General features: G+C 49.3%; 1 protein-coding gene across 1 annotated transcript in view; it reads right to left on the reverse strand.

Moving 5' to 3' along the window:
- The window catches only part of GCN1 (GCN1 activator of EIF2AK4), a 47,239-nt gene that overhangs the window by 18,347 nt on the left and 10,065 nt on the right, over nucleotides 1-18,827 (reverse strand). The window contains exons 13-38 of the mRNA XM_081339356.1: nucleotides 18,535-18,633; nucleotides 17,641-17,814; nucleotides 16,853-17,005; nucleotides 15,972-16,064; nucleotides 15,618-15,693; nucleotides 15,264-15,423; nucleotides 14,770-14,959; nucleotides 14,552-14,676; nucleotides 13,880-14,058; nucleotides 13,112-13,205; nucleotides 12,868-12,981; nucleotides 12,360-12,558; nucleotides 11,842-11,997; nucleotides 10,314-10,495; nucleotides 9,476-9,556; nucleotides 9,215-9,358; nucleotides 8,289-8,416; nucleotides 7,345-7,534; nucleotides 6,713-6,783; nucleotides 6,293-6,458; nucleotides 5,750-5,944; nucleotides 4,181-4,427; nucleotides 3,236-3,357; nucleotides 2,149-2,263; nucleotides 1,605-1,784; nucleotides 647-867 (exon numbers count right to left, since the gene is read on the reverse strand). Coding sequence (XP_081195482.1) covers nucleotides 647-867; nucleotides 1,605-1,784; nucleotides 2,149-2,263; nucleotides 3,236-3,357; nucleotides 4,181-4,427; nucleotides 5,750-5,944; nucleotides 6,293-6,458; nucleotides 6,713-6,783; nucleotides 7,345-7,534; nucleotides 8,289-8,416; nucleotides 9,215-9,358; nucleotides 9,476-9,556; nucleotides 10,314-10,495; nucleotides 11,842-11,997; nucleotides 12,360-12,558; nucleotides 12,868-12,981; nucleotides 13,112-13,205; nucleotides 13,880-14,058; nucleotides 14,552-14,676; nucleotides 14,770-14,959; nucleotides 15,264-15,423; nucleotides 15,618-15,693; nucleotides 15,972-16,064; nucleotides 16,853-17,005; nucleotides 17,641-17,814; nucleotides 18,535-18,633 — 3,854 coding nt within the window. The remainder of the gene's footprint in view (nucleotides 1-646; nucleotides 868-1,604; nucleotides 1,785-2,148; nucleotides 2,264-3,235; nucleotides 3,358-4,180; nucleotides 4,428-5,749; nucleotides 5,945-6,292; nucleotides 6,459-6,712; nucleotides 6,784-7,344; nucleotides 7,535-8,288; nucleotides 8,417-9,214; nucleotides 9,359-9,475; nucleotides 9,557-10,313; nucleotides 10,496-11,841; nucleotides 11,998-12,359; nucleotides 12,559-12,867; nucleotides 12,982-13,111; nucleotides 13,206-13,879; nucleotides 14,059-14,551; nucleotides 14,677-14,769; nucleotides 14,960-15,263; nucleotides 15,424-15,617; nucleotides 15,694-15,971; nucleotides 16,065-16,852; nucleotides 17,006-17,640; nucleotides 17,815-18,534; nucleotides 18,634-18,827) is intronic.

Raw genomic sequence — 18,827 nt, forward strand, 5'->3', positions numbered from 1 at the left:
GTCGCTAAATGAACTGTTGTAAGTGGGGGACGACCCAGGGAACAGAACCAGAACCAGAACAGAACAAAATGAACTACTGGCCACCTGGAGATGACCAGGCTGAGCCCAAGGGAGGAGGGGGGGGTTAGGGTTAGGTTAGCCTTGGTGGAGCAGTGGGCTAATGCCTCCTTAAGTAACACCAGCTGCCTGCAATTAGTGCAGGTTTGCATCCCACCAGGCTCAAGGTTGACTCAGCCTTCCATCCTTCCGAGGTAGGTAAAATGAGGACCCAGATTGTTGGGGGCAATTAAGCTGACTTTGTAATAATGCCGCTTGGGGGGGGGTGAAAGCCCTAATAAGCAGGCATATACGTAGAATGAAGGCTACTGCTAAGCTTGTAAGCTGCCCTGAGTCTTCGGAGAAGGGCGGGATATAAATGGAAATAAAAACAACAACAACACATCATTAGTTTTGAGTCTCTATGCCCCCGTAGATTTCCCCAAGAATCCCAATGACTCTTATCTAGCACCAATTTCGCTCCGGCCGTTAGTTGACCAGATCCGTGCATTAGAGGCAGCGATCTCCTCTGTGCTTTGAACTCAACGGATGATCTTGGTCCTTTGTGCCAAAGGCCGTCCTCCTCTTTGCTTCCTCCTCGCCGACGTACCTTCTGGTCCGTCAAGGAGTACATATTCCCGATGATCTGGGCGGCCATTTTCCGGGTGTCTGTCGAGCGGTCCTGAAAAGCCCGCTGGACGATAGGCATGATGAGAGCCAAGGAAGGCGCATCGATGAAGTGGACAAATTTGGTGTCCAGCAAAGTTTGCAAGCACTTCTGGGTCTTTCGGGATGGATCGGTCAGGGCATCCAACAGCACGGGAGCGATGGCTGTTCGGCAGGGGGGGGGGAAGAGGAGGAGGAAGAAAGGAAAGACACGCAATTGTGAAGACGCCAACTAAGCTTGAAGCCTCTCGTGATGCTGGTAAGCGAGATCGAGGTAGTTCTGGACTCATGACCACAAAGGAGCCCCAAATGTCCGTTGCTGAGAAATGTGTCAAGTGCGGTCGTTAAGTCGAGGACTAACTGGACTGGAATGTTTTATCGGTCATTTTGCGTTAACGAAAAAAAAACCATCCTGGACGGTTAGAACAATTAATCGGTGGAACAACCTGCCTCCAGAGGTTGTGAGTGCTCCAACACTGGAAGTTTTTAAGAAAAGATTGGACAACCACTTGTCTGAAATGGTATAAGGTTTCCTGCCTGAGCGGGGGGTTGGACTAGACGACCTCTAAGGTCCATTCCATTCCATTCCATTCCATATCATATCATATCATATCATATCATATCATATCATATCATCATCATATCATATCATATCATATCATATCATATCATAATATTCTATTCTATTCTATTCTATTCTATTCTATTCTATTCTATTCTATTCTATTCTATTCTATTCTATTCTATTCTATTCTTCTATATTATTTCTATTAATATTCTATTCCTCAGTTGTGGAACTCTGATCCATTCAACACAAGCCAAAGCAGCAAAGTTCCCAGAAGGGGGAAAAAAAATAAAGCCCCCCCATGCTGACACACACAGAGGCACCCAGAACCTCTTACCCAAAATCTCAGGGTTCCTGATCACCGAGCCGATCTGCCTCAACGCCTGCTGCCCGGCCTTTTGGACCTTCACGTGAGAATCCGTCAGCACCTCCGTCAGCTTCGGCACGATGTTTGGCAAGCAAGAAGACAGCTGCTTGGGAGCGCAGTAAGCCATGGCTCCCAGCAACTCCACTGACCCTGGGGAGCGCATGAGAAGAGAACATGACCCCGCCGTTCTCCGGAGCTAGGGCAAAACTCAATCCAGAGCCCCATCCTCAACTTACCACAGTTTGTTTAGTTGCAGGAGGTCTTCAAACTTGGCAACTTTTCAGACTTGTGGACTTCGACTCCCAGAATTCTTAAAAGTGGCCAAGTTTGAAGACCCCTGATTTAGGGACTGAGAAAAGGGGACTTACGACCATTTTTCACACTCACGAGCTCAAAATTTGGAGGCTTGGCCACCGACTCACATCTTGGAATACGTGACGGAAACCTGGGATGCTGGTAGCGTTATCTACAAAAATTATTTTTTTTAAAAAAAAGGCCAGACACAAATTCTTACCAGCTTTGGTTCTCCATGAATCCTCCTCAAGAGCAGCTAACAAAGAGGGCAACACCAGCTTGACCCCGTGGGCACTTAGGTTGCTCATCACAGCCTTGGCACAATCATCTGCAGCCTTGTGCAAAAAGAGGGGGGGAGAGAATTAAGATCTAACAGTAAGCTAACAATAAACAACAATCTAATCAAGGAAACACCAAGACGACTCCCACTAACACTGACAGGGCAGCCCATTGGTATATAGAAATAAGAGCAACCCCCCCTCCACTTCTAGCACTGGTGATGTTACCTAGCTGGGTCATGAAAGGTCTGCAAGAAAACTGCCAAGCTCAGAGAGCACCAAGGATCCCACACCTCCTCCTCCTCCTCCTCCTCCAACCACACACCCTTCTAACACTGATGATGTTACCTAGTTAGGGTCATGAAACATCTGCAAGAAAATCACCAAGCTCAGAGAGCACCAAGGATCCCACACTCCTCCTCTTCCTCCTCCTCCCCCCCCCAACCTCACTTCCTTCTAGCCCCGATGATGTTACCTAGCTGGGTCATGAAAGGTCTGCAAGAAAACTGCCAAGCTCAGAGAGCACCAAGAATCCCCACAGATCAAAATCTGCCTCAACTTCAAGATTCAATGGCAAGCACAGCTCTATTGGAGCGGAACCTATTCAAACCATGTGGAATTGTACGTCCCATCCAGCCATGTGTTACTTTAAACACAGTTTGTTGGATAAACTACAAAGCTTTAGGGTTCATGTTATAGAACCATCCAGGGCCTACGTACTACCAGGGAGGGATTTTCAGAGCGCATTAAGTCCGTCACAAACTTGGGCAAAGCCTTTGGATAGGAGTGCCATCTGGGATAGGACTCCACTTGCGTGCCAGTCTTTGGTTTGCCTTCAGAACTAAGCCACTGCTGGTTCGATCCAGACATGGTTTGTGAAGCACAATGGCTGGATTTACTCAACATGGTGGCCTCCTTCAAAGCAGCCGAGGACTTAACAGAACCTCCAGTCTCTGAGCAGAACCAGCCCAGATTCTGCAGGAGACACACTCCCTGCTTCTCTGGAACTGCCAGCCAAGAACGACTCACCTCCCGAACGTACTGGTTCCCGTCCCCGAAGCAGAGAAGCAAGTGGGGCAGTACGTGAACCACGTACGGCTCAAACAGCTTCCCCAGCATGATGCAGAGCATCTCAAAGGCGAATAAAGCCCCTGGAAAGAGAACAGAAACAGTTGCCTTAGTAGCACGTCAGTCAAGAAGCCTCTTGGGGATACGTCAGGACCCGGTACAGGGAACCCAGCCTTCCAATATCAGAGCGCCTGTCGCAGAGAAAGGGGGGGGGGCGGGCTGGTCAACCTATTCTCCAAAGCACCTTAGGACAAAATGGGTGGAAAGTTATAAAAAAAAGAGATCCAAGCTAAATGAATTTCCTGAGAGTGAGAATGATTAACCAGCGGAACTCCTTGCCTCCAGAAGTTGTGGGAGCTCCATCACCGGAGGCTTTCCTAAAAACAGAACTGGACAACTATTTGCTCCGGCATAGTGTCAAGGTCTCTTGCTGTCAAGTCTGCCGTTGGCCTGTGCAAGCGAAAGAGACTCCTGGGACCTTATTTTCACCAGGAGGATCGCTTTGCTGACAGACCCATACGGACACAGGAGAAGCAAAGCCAGTTCTGAAGTTTTCGTGCCAAACGCTGCAGAGTTAAAATCCTCCTTCCCCACAGCCCCACCCTGGGCCACCCAATGTCCATGCTCCACCAACCCAGTGCAACCTCTTGGGTTATGGGAAACAGTCCGCTCAGATCAGAAGACTCTCATCGTTTGACCGCGATGGGAAGGGAGATTCCCTCCCGCCCCAAATCTCCCTGGTTTCTGTTATTTGGCACAGCGAGTTGGCCGTGACACTTGCCTTGAGCCAGGGGGTTAGACTAGAAGACCTCCGAGGTCCCTTCCAGCCTGCCAGAACTGTAAGACGAAAGGTCCTCAAGCGGCTGAGAGAGGAAGGGTGGGGTGGGGGGCAATCCTTCGACTCACCTTCCCGCCGGCGGAAATTCTTCTTGTCCTGGATTGCGTCGGTCAGCTTGGCCATCATTTCCTGCTGCTTCAGAGACAGGATTCCCAGCCCTTTCACCAAGCCGGCCAGCCCGTAGGCGGCCCCTTTCCGCTCGGCGTACTTATCGGATTCCAGCAAGAGTTGCAGCAGTTTCTGGATCATCCCCCCGGCGTCTTCTTTGATGGCCGGCACAAGAGGGGGCAAGCAGCTGGCCACGGACTCCTGAACCTGAAAAAGACCCCCCCCAACCAGATCTCAGCTGCTAATTCTGGGAAGGAGATTTTCCTTCTTTCCTTCTAGGGAGCACCCACTTTTTTGGGGGGTGGGGGGAAGTTGCTTTAAAAAGAGGAGGAGGAAGGACTGCTGTTCCAAGAGAAAAAGAGCTACAGGTCCCGGGCACTGAAAAGGAACTGCTGAACATGGCGGCTGCGGGAATTCCAAGAGCCCCACTCCCCCGCAAAAAGGCCCTCCCATCTTTTAGGGGAAACGTGACCTCCTCAAAAGCAGCCGTCTTTTTTTACCCTAAAGTCTTCTCCACCGTTAAACCGTCTTGACTTGGCCCGATCAGTGGGGACAAGGAGCACGGGTGCAACGAAAAGCAAGAGGAGGAGGAGAGGATGGAACAACTGGGGAGACCGCCAGGGTTGCCGAGGTTAAAAAAAAAAGCATCAACCTTCTGTAGGCAACCATAACTCAAGCCAGTTCAAAGCCAAGGCTTTTGGACAGCAGTTGATTTGAAGGAAGGGAAGGTAAAAGGGAAGGGGGAGGTGAAAGGGAAAGAGAAAGAGAGAGAGAGAGAGAGAGAGAGAGAGAGAGAGAGAGAGAGAGAGAGAGAGATAAAAGATGATAGAGAGATAAAAGATGATAGAGAGATAGAGTGATAGAGAGAGATGATAGATGATAGATAGATAGATAGATAGATAGATAGATAGATAGATATAGATAGATAGATAGATAGATAGATAGATAGATAGATAGATAGATAGATAGATAGATAGATAGATAGATATGGATGGAGAGAGAGGGGGGGTGGATGGAAGGATGGATGGATGCATGAATGGATGATAATGGACAGAGATGATTGATTGATAGATGGATGGATGGATGGATGGATGGATGGATGGATGATGGACAGAGATAGATAGATAGATAGATAGATAGAGAGAGAGAGAGAGAGAGAGAGAGAGAGAGAGAGAGAGAGAGAGAGAGAGAGATGTTTCTTCTTTTGGGGTTGTTTTTTGATGTGAAATTTATTTATTTCTCTAAATATAATTCAGATGGTACCATAAGTAGGTTAATGCTGCTTTTACAAAGTAATAGTCTCCAATAAAGGATGCAGGAGTGAATGAGTGAGTGAGTGAGGAAGGAAGGAAGGAAGGAAGGAAGGGAGGATGGAAGGAAGGGAGGGAGGGAGGGAGGGAGGAAGGAAGGAAACATCTGCATGGTCTTGTGAATTCTTAAGCCAGGTAGCTCCCTCTCATTGTGTTAGCAGGTGGTTCTAAGGATGCTCTCCTCTCTCAGCAAGCATCTCTCAGCCAAGGCCGGCTCACCTGTTGGGATGGCGTAGAGAGCGCTGCTATCAGCTTGGCCACGATCGGCTTGACTTTCGGATCGCTTTTGTCCAAATGTTTGGCCAGCGACCCCATGAGAATGACGACGCTCTGCCGGAGGGCGTCGTAACTGGCATCGTTGGGGGCATTCTTCAGGAACTCCTCAAAGACTGGCAGCAAGGAGTTGACACTCTCCTGGATTAAAAAAAAAACAGCAGCCGGGGGGAGGTTGGCGAAATGGGGAAAACAAGGGGGCAGCTGGAAAATGTAACTCTGGAGGCCGAATCGTCCGTTACCAAACTAGGTAATATCATCGGTGTGTCCGTAACACCAGCAAGAAAACCCGGCTCAGAGAGCACCAAGGACCCCGTAACTGGATTTAACTGGGGGGGGGGAGACCCAATTGTCCCAGTCTTTGGCTGATTCTCTGAGAAAGCTCCCAAGATTTCCCACAAATGTTAATGGTTGCCAGGTGGCAGCTCCGTACCATCCAACGGTTCCGAGCTTCGCAGGCCTAGGATGTTTGATGAAGGTTAAACCTACCTTGCCGTGAGTATTAAGGGCTGAGAGGGCAGCGTCCAGCATGCACTTCCGGACTTCGGGATGGCGGTCGTTGAGGGCATCCGGGACAAAGAACTGGAAAAGAGGCTTCACCTGGCAGCTTTCCAGGTGCTGAGAAAGTTTATTCAAGGCCAATGCAATGCCACACCTGGAGAGAGAATTTCATCTTTAGCGCCGATCAGGAAGGGTAGACGTTATTTTTCACCAACGTAAGGGACCTCCGATCGTGCGGGCATTTATTCTCCTTTAAAAGCCTAACCAGGCAGGTGGAGAATGGCATTGAGTTGCATCAAAACACCTGGAGGTACTGAACCCTCAGTTTCTACCCCCTTGCCTTGAGGGGGAAAAAAAACAAAACCAGAAATTTGGCGAGCGAGGATCGGATGGATTAAATCGTCCTACCTGGCCTCCCATTGGTCAGGTGGAGAGTCCAAGATCACCCGTCCCAGAGCATCCAAAATTGGTGGGGGTCTCTGAGGAAGAACGACACATGTTTGATGACAACCCTTGTCCCACCACCCTGGAGTCAGTAAACGTTTCGGATGCTACATTTCTTCAGTGGGATTCCTTGATCAGGCTGTGGGTTAGGGTTAGGAACTAGCAAGGGTGCTCTGATGCACGGATGACATTATCTAGCTTGATAAGGAAAGGTCTGCAAGAAAACTACCAAGTTCAGAGAGCACCAAGGATCCCAATCCTCCTTCTCCTCCCTCCTCTCTGCAAATCCCACTGCCTTCTAACACTGATGTTAGATATTTGGGCAATGGAACGTCTGCATGGAAACCCCCAAGCTCAGAGAGCATCAAGGACACCACAATCGTTGTCATCCTCCTCCTCTTCCTCCTCTCTTCTCTGCAAACCCCGCTCCCTTCTAGCACTGTTGATGTTAGCTAGTTGGGTGATGGAACGTCTGCATGGAAACCCTCAAGCTCAGAGAGCATCAAGGACCCCACAGTTCAGAGCTACAAACAGTCTATCGATAACATATGGACTCCTGACCAACCACGTTCATGCTTCCATCCACCGGAGCTTACATAGAGCTTCTCTTGATAAATCTCCATCAGCTTGGCCAGGACGTCCTTCGTCTGGCTTCGGTATTGTTCAACCCCCTTGGAAAGGGCTTCCGCTCCAGCCTGGCGCACCGCCTGCTCATGGTGGATGACGTCTTGGATGAGGATGGAGCAGATGTCCGACTGCAGCTCTAAACCCATCGATGCCCACAGCCTAGGCGACAGGTAGATTGGAGGGTCATCATCTTCCAGAAAGACCTCCGGGGGTTGAAAGGCTAAAGCGCTCGGTCTCCGCCCTTCCCCCACAACACCCACCGCGGATCGGAGATGCAAAGTCAAGAGAAACAAGACGTGCGTCTTGGTTTCGAATCAAACCTTCGGGCTGTAAAGTCCCAGTTCTTTGTCATACCGTGTTCCCCCCGCCCCCTCCCAAATAAGACCCAACCGGAAAATAAACCCTCGCATGATTTTGTCAGGACTCTCGTGATGTAAGCCCCACCCCCAAAATAAGCCCCAGTTAAATTCATCAGCTAGGCCAGGGGTAGGGCAACCTTGGCTCTTTTATGACTCGTGGACTTCAACTCCCAGAATTCCTGAGCCGGCATGGCTCAGCTTGGAAACCTCTCCCTTTGCCCTCAGCGTGGCTGGCTCAGGAATTCTGGGAGTTGAAGTCCACGAGTCATGAAAAAGCCAAGGTTGCCTTACCCCTGAGCTAGACGGATGTATTTAATACATCCCCCCCCCGAGTATAAGCTCTAAGTGGAAAATAAGCACTAATGCATCTTTTGGAGCAAAAAATAATATAAAACCCGGTCTTATTTTGGGGGAAACACAGTCGTTTCCTCTCTTGGCGAGGAGATGGCCAAGAAACTCAGGAGATTTTAGCCCAAGAGATTTTGGTTTTGGTCTAGAAAAGGGGGATAGAACTAGGATTGTGGGGTTAGGGTTTGAAGGACAGGCGTGCCTACCTCTCTGCCAGCAGGCGGATTTCTTCTTCCCTGTCAAAATTCACCACCCAGAGACGGCGCAAAAGGTTCATCCCGTTCCTCTCATCGCTGTCCGGGGTGGGCAAGACCATCTGAAGCTCCATCAAACCCTACAGACAAGAAAAGACCGTTGCGAGCAGAATTATTCTGAGTCGGAGCCCTATTTTGTTTCCTCTCCGTACGGCTAGTCCTCGACCTACGAACACAACTGAGCCCAGAATTTATGTTGCTAAGTGAGAAATTGGTTAAGTGAGCTTTCGCCCCGCTCTACGACTTTTCTCGTCACGTTTGTAAAAATCAGTTAGGTTGCTAAGGCGCAGTTGCTAAATTAGTAACAAGGCTGTGAAGCGGATCTGACTTCCCTCATTGACCTGACTTGTCAGAAGGTCTGCAAAAGGGGATCCCTGACCCCGGGGGACGCTGCGACCGTCATAAAAGTTGCCAAGCATCCAAATTTAGGAATAGGAATAGGAATAGGAATAGGAATAGGAATAGAATAGAATAGAATAGAATAGAATAGAATAGAATAGAATAGAATAGAATAGAATAGAATAGAATAGAATAGAATAGAATAGAGGATGGGATGGGATGGGCTGGCATTCTGTATTGGCCAAGTGTGATTGGACACACAAGGCATTTGTCTCACAGTGTACATATAAACTCATAGTGCAGTTATAAACAACATAAATCATAGCTACAATCCTTAATCGTAAAGTTACAATGGGCAATGGGCAAATTTAAATGAAATTAAATCAGATGCCATTTTTTCACCCCCGTCTCAGACCAACACTTCAAAAGCCAAGCGTGACACCCCGCCTAACAAAAAGACATTTTTTATTCGGTTGGCCAAGAAGAGGTTCAGCTCCCGTCCCTGAACCTCCAGCCCCGCCCGAGAGGCTCCAACTGACCCGCAGAGCTGCGTCTCGAACGTTCATGCAGGGCGACTGCAGAGCCTGCAGCAACACGTCGATCTCCTCCTGTTCGGCGTAAGCACAGCCGTCTTCTCCGCTGCTGCTGGCGCACAAGGCGGTCAGCGCCACGGAACCCAACACCTGAGCGAGGAGGAGAGCTTCAATTGGGCTTGGGAAAACCTCAACGGCACCCAAACTTTGAGGGGTTGCAATCTCCCCCTCCTTCTCTGATCCTGGGGGGGGGGGAAATCCACTCACCTGCACCCGCGGCGATCCTGTCCCAATAACTTTAGTCAGGAGCAGCAGCATGTCCGTACGAGGAAGCAACTCGGGACCGTTCTGGTCGGCGGCCACATAAAACAGAAGGAGAAGAGTTGGCTTGCTATCGAGCTGCGAAGGTAACTCTAGCTTTGCCCCATTTTACGACCGTTCTTGCCACCGTTGTTAAGCGGATCACTGCGGCGGTTGAGCTAGTCGCACAGTTCTTAAATGAATCCAGCTTCCCCCACTGACTTGGCTTGTTGGGACAGTTGCAAAAGGGGACCGTGGGACCCCGCAACCGTCATAACTAGGAGTCAGTTGCCAAGCTTCTGAATTTTGAGCACGTGACCACGGGGGATGCTGCAACGGTCGTTAAGGGTGGAAAAACGGTCATAAGTCCCCTTTGGGTTAAGTCTGGACGGCCACTTAACGGATGCTTGTAACTCAAAGGACTTCCTGTATAGAAATCATTTTTTAAAAAAAAAATAGCTAAGCTGATTCAAGGGGGAAAAGAATCTGACTTTGAAAGCAACGGAATATAATCCTTTTCGGAGATCACCACCAAGGCCACGAACGGCATGGGACTTTCAAGTTCTCCAGAAGAGTTTAAGGGAAAAAGTGAGAACGGAGGAGGAGGAGGTGGTAACAGGGAGAAAAGAGACAAAGAAATAAAAATCGGAGTACTGGCAATCCTGGACTGAGAATCGTAACTAAAGCGAGAATGATGGCCGTTAAGTCGTAAGGTGGTTAAGCAGGTCACAAGACCGCAACCAATTTTACATCTCCCCGTTATCAGTGGGGAAGTCACTCGGGAAAGAAGTCAAAGGAGATTCACCTCGTCCACCAGCCAGTCCCCATTATTGGCAGCTGAGCGCAGCTGAGCATGGACGGTGATGATCTGCAAAACCTTCACCAGCAGCTCTTCCTTCTCTTCGCTGTCGTTGGGGGTCTCCAGCAGCACCATCTTCAGCAGGGGGAAGACTAAAGCAAAGGCCGGCGCTGATAACGGCACGGGACCTGCAGCGGAAGGGGGGAGAAGACGAAGGAGGAAGGATAGCAATAGCCCTTAGAGCAGACATGTCAAACACAAGGCCCGGGGGCCGGATCCGGCCCGCGAAGTGGTTTCATGCGGCCCACAAAGCCATCTTGGAAACAGTGAGGGAACGGCCCCCACTGCTTTGGCCCTGGCCCAGAGACCCTCCTTCTGCCAGAGACCCTCAGATCTGTCCCACTCCTGCCCAGGCCCCCATGGGCACCCTTGATGCCAACGATGTAGAGCTGGCCACGCCCACCCAGTAGGCCATACGCACTCTAGCCACGCCCACCCAGTAGGCCATACGCACTCTAGCCACGCCTACCCAGTAGGCCACGCCCAACCAGCCCCGAGGGCAACCGCAATGCTGATGCGGCCCTCAACGAAATTGAGTTTGACACCCGCCTTAGACTTATATACCGCTTCACAGTGCTTTACAGCCCTCCCTAAGAAGTTTTACAGAGTCAGCCTCTTGCCCCCACCCCAACCCAAACAATCTGGGTCCTTGTTTTATCCACCTCAAAAGGATGGAAGGCTGGGTCAACCTTGAGATGGTCAGGATTGAACTCAGACTACAATACTCCATTCTAGCGGAAGGAAGGAAGGAAGGAAGGAAGGAAGGAAGGAAGGAAGGAAGGAAGGAAGGAAGGAAGGAAGGAAGGAAGGAGCAATAGCAATAATCCTTAGACTTATATACCACTTCACAGTGCTTTACAGCCCTCTCTAAGCGGTTTATAGAGTCAGCCTGTTGCCCCCAACAATCTGGGTCCTCGTTTTATCCACCTCGGAAGGACGGAAAGCCTGAGTCAACCTTGAGCTGGTCAAGATCCAACTGCTGGCACTCGGCAGAGATAGCCTGCAATACTGCCTTCTAACCGCTGCGGCACCAGGGTTCTGGATGCAGCTACGCAGACCAACCCCAAATACGTTACGGGTAGTCCTCGACTTACGACCACAGTGGAACCCAAATTTTGTCGCTAAGCAAGAGAGTGCTCGAGTGAGTTCTGCCCCTTTCTCACCCCAATTGTTAAGCAAATCACTGCCGTGATTTGCCACACGGTTGTCAAGTGCCCCCCCCATTACGTTTGCTGGTCAAAAGCTCCCCCAAGGGGATCGCATGACGCCGGGACGCTGCAACCGTCGTAAACACGAGCCAGTTGCCAAGCGCCTGAACTTTGATCACGTGAACGTGGGGGTGCTGCAGTCGTAAGTCACTTTTTTTTTCCCCCGGTGCTGTTGTAAATTCAAACGGTCACTAAGCCGACTGTTGCGAGTCGAGGACTACCTCTACGAGAATGGCTACGTTGAGAAGGTAACCCAAGGGTCTCACCCTCCTCTCCTTTGGTTATCCGGGTAGGCACAGTGTGCTTGTGCAGCAAACTAATAACTCTGTTCACAGCTGTGGGCAAGTCTTCCTGGCACCAGGATTCATCCAAATCGCATTCGGGCTTCATCATCCGCAGTGTCACGTGGCTCGCGACGGTCCCTGAGAGGCAAAAGGGAAGGACACCGTGAAACGGTGGTGGAATCTCGCCAAACAATGCCATTTGCAGAATACAGGATCGCAGCATTAGCAGGTCAGATTCTTGTTTAAACGTAGCAGGAAATAAATCTGGTGTTGGGAGGTGAGCAGGCAGTGCCCGAAGGAGGTGTCAAGCGCGTCAGCAGTCTCGAGTCCCTACACGCCCACAAGAGATCTAAGCCCAGCCTTCCTTGAATTTCTTATTCTGCCACCAATTTGCTTTGAGCGTTAGTAGCTCAGGTTCCTGTAGAAAAGCATTATATAGCCACTTGAACTGTCTCGCTTCCTGATTTATTGCCAGAGTATGAAAACAAACAGAAACGCACCAAAGGTCTTCAAGTGATCCGGCATCACACACGACACCAAAGAAAGGAACGGGGCCTTAATCCTTGGAGCAGCCAGAGGGGATTTCAGCAGAGGTAGGAAGCAGCTGACCAGGGCAGGGATGTACTGGGACAGGATGGGAGGGTTCCTCTTCAGAACGGCGTCGAAAAGGCCCAGCGTGGATTCCAATTCGCTGTCCAGCTGCAAGAGAACAGCACGGAGTTGACCGTCTAAGTCAATGCGGTCATCAACGGCGGTGGCTTTAGGTCTGTCTGGTGGCGTGGCGTTAACTCTAACCTACCGGTTTGTGCGCCTGGTCTCGGGGCTTTGAGCACCTTTGAGACAACTCTAAATCTGGATGTCTAAGAATCTCCACAGACCTCCAACGAGACTGCAATCTCTTCTCCTCAGAGAAATTCTGCCAGGACTACTTGTACCATACAAGTTACCCTTTTTCCCCCCTCCATTCCATTCCTTCCCGCGATAAGACTCAGGCCAAGTCTGAATTACCTCTTTCAGCTGCTTCCTCATCTGAGATTCCTTCTCCAGCTGGGCGGTCAACATCTCCTTCTGTTTACTGGTGAGCTGAATCTCTTCCTTGATCCCTTTCTTCTTCTTAATCTCCTGCAATGGACGGCCATTTCGTTCGTCAACAGGGAGGCAAGGCCTTTGTTGGCGAGGAATGTCCAGATCAATCCGGATTCACACGCCCTGGACACTTATCTCCACCCAGTCAGCTGACCAGACCATTTACCTCCTTCAGTTCCAGTTCGATGATCTGCTCCTTGAAAGAGTAGGCCTTGTTCTCCCTCTTCATGTTGGCCTTTTTCAGGCTATCCTGTTGGGCACTAAAAAGAGAGGAGGGTGTGGACTGAATAAATGGATACTGAGTGCAAATGCAAATTGGTTGGAAAAGGTATTCTAAACTGTTATTATGGACACTATTAGGAAAATGGAACAAACGTGGATATGCAACTGTGTATTTACTAACAACAATCAGAACTGCATTTGCTTAGGGTGGAAAAATGTCTATTACCGGAAGGATGTAATCGGAGGGCGTAATATTGGATTTAGTTTGAAGAAGCTTATATGTACCACGGAATTACTAAGGGACTCAGTCACCACCTTGTCTATTAAGCACTTGATTGTAAAAATAGAAAATTAATAAAATATTCATAACAAAAAAAACACCAGAGGAGGCATTACCCTTTCCATGGATCGACAACGTACCCAAGAGCATAAGCATCATATATCCTGTTTACAGTGCTTGTTTACATTTGTTTTCCCCACAATGTTCTAAACATTTTTACTGGCTAAGGCAGGCCTCTTCAAACTTGGCCCTTTTATGACTTGTGGACTTCAACTCCCAGAATTCCCCAGCAAGCATGCCTGGCTGAGGAATTCTGGGAGTTGAAGTCCACATGTCATAAAAGGGCCAGGTTTGAAGAGCCCTGGGCTAAGGTTTTCTCAGTTAATTACATTTAAATGTTGAAATCTTATTTATTTTTCCTCACGTACTGACCTGTGCAAGATAGACTTGTCATAGAGCTCCCCTTCGGGCACCTTCATGATTGCGAATTCTTCCTGGGTGACGAGACACAAGGCCGGGTTTTCCAAGGAGGCAGAAATGGTGCTGATCAGCTGAGGGAGGACCTTTGCGGGCAGAAGGACCGAGAGCAAGCCGACCGCGTTCAGGGATGACTGCAAGGGGGAAAAGAGAGAAGCACGCTGGTCTTAGGTTTCCTCTCACTGGGAATTAAATTCGCAACGTCCAACATCGAGACTCTGCAACGTTTCTTCTGGATTCACGAGTTACAGGACAAAACCCACAACTGTAACCGCACCGAGTTCTGGTGTTCCAGACAGAGAAATGGGATCGTGGTTGCAAGCCATTCCCTGTCAGGCCTCCAAACCAAGAATGATTTGGGAGTTAATTCTTCCGAGCCGAGTTCTTTCTCGTTTCACTCCGACAGACTGAATCTTGCCAGATTGAAGACTCCGCTGCCCGCATCTACAAGATGCTCTGGGAACTCTTGAGAAGGAGCTGTCTTCACTCTCTTTCTTTCACACCTGATATCTGGGCTGAGTTGCCTCTTCCTCCTCTGGAATCCACCGCCCCCTCCCTCCCTCCCTCCCTCCGGGGGATCCGTTTCCTCATTCCATCACATTCCTTCCTTACCCCCCCCCGGGTCACCTGATTCATTGGGCTCTGGGTGATGATGCGGTCAAAGATTTTTTCCAGATGCTTGGTGATGAAGTCGACCGGGTCCAGCTTCATCTTGATCAGGAGGGCAGGCCAAAGGCTGGGTTGTCCTGCTACTACGAGGGAGAAAGCGACGCCAGGAGCTTCCCCAAAGCCCACCCGAGGCCCTCCTTTTGCACACCCAGCTACGACCTTCCCCCTTTGCTCACCCAAAGAAGGATGGCTGCTGACAATCAGCATTTCCAAGACCAGTTTTTCTTTCTCCTCCGGTTCTCCTTCCATCCCTGGCCCACACGCAATGACACACAAGGCTTCCTGGAGGATACGCGGAGGGACGTATGTTTTGCCCTGTTCCGACAGCTCTCCAGTCTCAGTTACCAAGGCCTCAGGGGGGAGCACCTAACAAAGGCAAAATAGTAACTGGAAAATTCGTTTGAATTGACTCTTACTTCAGATTTTATCTACACCACCCCCCCCGACGGGTTATTGATCTAATACAATGCTCCAGCAGTTGATCAGATATGTTGGGATTGAAATCTCAGAATTCTCACCCAGTCCCAAAACATCTGCTGGGGAAAAGACGCTGCCGATCCCCCAAAACCATTTCCAGCAATCTGGCTTGCTCCGCGTCCTTAATTTCAGACTGTTGCAAGCAGCAACGGTGGCGGCTCTGAAGTTAGTGACCAAGTCGGGGACTTTTTACCTTGTGTGAAATGAGAACCGCTTTTAGCTCTTCTAAGAGCCCGCAAGCTAGCTTGAATCCTCTTGGCAAAGATAAGAGCTTCCTCACGGTCTGCTGAGCAAGCCTCCGGACGCTCCAGGACCGGCTGAGAAGGACGGCAGTCAAGGCTTTGTAATACTGCCTGGAAATGAGAAGACAGCCCGATCAAAAGATGACGGGGACAAACAGGAAGTGAAGGACAGTAGCCAACAACAACAAAAAAAAAGAGCCCGGTGGTTCAGAGGTTAAAGGGCAGGATTGCAGGCAAACTCTGCCTGCAGCCTGGAGTTTAATCCTGACGGGGCCAGCAACAAACCCACACTAACATACACTTACTGGATTTTAGCTCCAGGTAGCCGACATTCGTGGTCTAAGAGAAGGCGTTCGGTCAGCTGCAGAACTGTACACATCACTGTAGGAAGGAATAAACAGACCTACAGTATACGGAAATGGGTTGCATCCCTCCAGACTTTGAGCAGTTAAGGGGTGCTTGGCGCTCTCTGAATCTGCTTGTTGTCTTGCAGACATTTTATTACCCATACTAGGTAACATCATCAGTGCATCAGTGAGAACGTACACACCAGAGACAAATTCCTTGTGCGTCCAATCGCACTTGGTCAATAAAGAACATTCTTATTATTCTTATTCTTATTCCTATTCCTGTTTACTCTTATTCCTATTCCTTCTCACCTTCTTCTGAAGCAGACTGCAGAAACTTCTCGGAAGTAAAGATCTGTTTTTTCTCATCCAAAATAAGCTGCCAGAAGCTGTTCAGTTTGTTTTCTGACAAGTGCGGGATAAAAAAAAAGGAAATTACCACTTCAGGCCAGCAGTTCACACTGTATTTAACTGCGATCACACCTTCTGTAAGGCAAATCAGCTCGTTTCTTTCTTTAATTTGTATCCCACCTTTTATCATTTTGATCAATAAGTCAAGGTGGTGAACATAGTCGACACCTCTTCTTCTTCCTATTTCCCCCACAACGGCAACCATGTGAAATGGGTTGGGCTGAGAGAAAGCGACAGTTTTAACCAGAAACAGGTTTTAAATCCTCCAGGAAGGATCAGAAGGATCACCAGATCAGAAGGATCAGAAGAATCACCAGAAACAAGTTTTAATAATCAGCGAATATCATGGGGAGAGATAAAATGTGAGAGGAATTATGTATCACAATTCTGCATCAGGGTGGGGACCAGGATACTAGGTGAGCTTATCCTGGGGTGCGTCTGTGTGTGTGTGTGTGTGTGTGTGTGTGTGTGTGTGTAAGTAATACAAGATTATGCCTCAATTATGCGTGATTTTTTGCTCTCTCTTATTACTGGGGGTCTCTGTTATTGCCGAGACAATTGTGGTGTGTTTTATGGCTGAGTTGGGTGGTACGACAAATCTTTAAAGTAAAAAAAAAGAAATCCAAATGTTACAGGATGTGGCACAGAAGAGGGGAAGAGTGGGGCCAATTACCCAAGCAACTCGTTCGAATCACGCCTAACGATTCATTAGCCTAAAGAAAATGGAACCGGGCTGAAAACAGCCAAAGGCCGTTTCGGTTCCGCGGCAGGGGAAATCTTACCAATCTGCGCATCGGCTACCGAAAGTCGACAGATTAGCAAAGCTGCAGCGACGCCTTCCGTTACCAGAGGAATCTGGGTGCTCTGAGCTCCAGCTTTCTCCACCGTCTGGACCAGTAACGGCAGCAGCTCTGCCCCCTGAAGGAGGACATTGCCTGCAGAAGCAGAAAATAAAAATAAAAATAAAAAATATTCTGGTCGGTGAGTTTTTTCCCGTGCGGCGGAAAAAAAAAGAACCGATCTGATAGGCCGTAAAAGGTGGTAAAGGGGGGCAAAAATGACTGATCCGCCGTCTCGCTTAGCGACGGAAATTGTGGGCTTAATTGTGGACTAGCTGTAGTCCCGACACCACCTTCCAACTTTAGAATTCAAGGGAGAGGACTTCCGTGATGCTGGCCAACGGTTCATTTAGACCCAGGGCTCTTCAACCTGGGCCCTTTGATGACTTTGTGGACTTCAGCTCCCAGGATTCCTCAGCCAGGCACGCGTGTCAAGGAAGGCTGCCCAGTGAGGAATTCTGGGGGTTGAGGTCCACGGGTCTTCAAGTGGCCAAGCTTGCACACCCCTTGCTTTAAAACAGGGCGTGGGAGTCTTCAAACCTGGCCCTTTGACGACTTGTGGACTTCACCTCCCAGAATTCCTCACGCTGGCTGAGGAATCCTGGGAGTTGAAGTCCGCAAGTCATCAAAGGGCCCAGTTTGAAGAGCCCTGATTTAGACCAACAGCCTCCTCTACCTCTTCCAAAAGACCGTGCCTGGCTTCCCAAAGAGGGCCCGCCCCACTTTCTTACCTTTGAAGGAAGCCAGCATGCACTGGAGGTAGGCATGCCTGACCGCCGAAGTGCAGGCCTTAAGGCTGAAGGCTTTCTTGAACCATTCCACCAGAGTCTGGGGGACTTCGGTGAGGAAGCGCCCGCACCAGAGCGCAAGCATGGAAATGGCGTGCACCAGAGTGCCTTCGTGGACTGCAGGAAGGGGAAAAAAAGGGGTCTTTTAGAGAGGAAAGAAAGAAAAGGCCACATCCTAGAACTGTAGCACGGGAAAGAGCCTGGCTGGCAAACTCACTGCAACGTGGAGGAAAGCCAATTATATTTTGTTTTATTTATATCCCGCCTTTTTACCGTTTTTACAAATAACTCGAAGGCAGCAAACATAGGCAACAAAGCGAAGGAAGGACGAAAAGGAGAAAGTGAAGACGAGGGAAAGGAAGGAAGGAAGGAAGGAAGGAAGGAAGGAAGGAAGGAAGGAAGGAAGGGTCATCAACAGTAAGTACAGCAGCCCAGATTCAGGTTAAAAGCCAAGTCAACAACTGCAGTGACTAAGGAAGATCATCTTCAAAAGGGCTGAAGCGTTTTTTAAGCCAAGAACAGCCAGATAACATTTGGAAGCAATCCAGGCAGAAGCCTCCCCAATTAACTGACAACAAAATACAGGACAACAAAACACAGCACAATCAGATTTATAAGATTCTGTTAATCTCAATAAAGGTAGCTTTTGCCTTCCCGTGGAGAGGATTTCCTAAGCTGGTCTATCTGGTGGGGCTGACAACCAGAGTCTTGGCCAAAAGCTTACTAGATATGACGCCAGTAAAAGCTCAGCTTGCTAGAAATTCCGCAGGCAGAAGAGCATCTGGGGTGTGTGTTTGTGTGCTTGTGTCTTAGAAACAATAGCCAAAACGTACTTACCTTCCTGCTGGAGGAAAGGAATGAAAAGCGCAACCACGCTTCCACTGAGAACTTGATTGGAGGCCCCCGAGACTGCATGATGACTGCAACTACCAATCCCTAAACGGAACAAGAAGAGGCCACGCCTCAAATTCACTTCCATTCAACTTTCCTTCATTCACTAAAACGACGGCAACAGCGGCAACTCCGCAGCCGCCCAATGAAACGTGCTCGGCTTCCAAACGGATCCTGACTGAGTCTCCTAATTTTACACCCTTCTCCAGGAAAGCAATCGCTGCCTTTTCTTCCTTCGT

Source organism: Vipera berus, assembly GCF_964194415.1.
Source record: "Vipera berus genome assembly, chromosome: 14".
NCBI lineage: Eukaryota > Metazoa > Chordata > Lepidosauria > Squamata > Viperidae > Vipera > Vipera berus.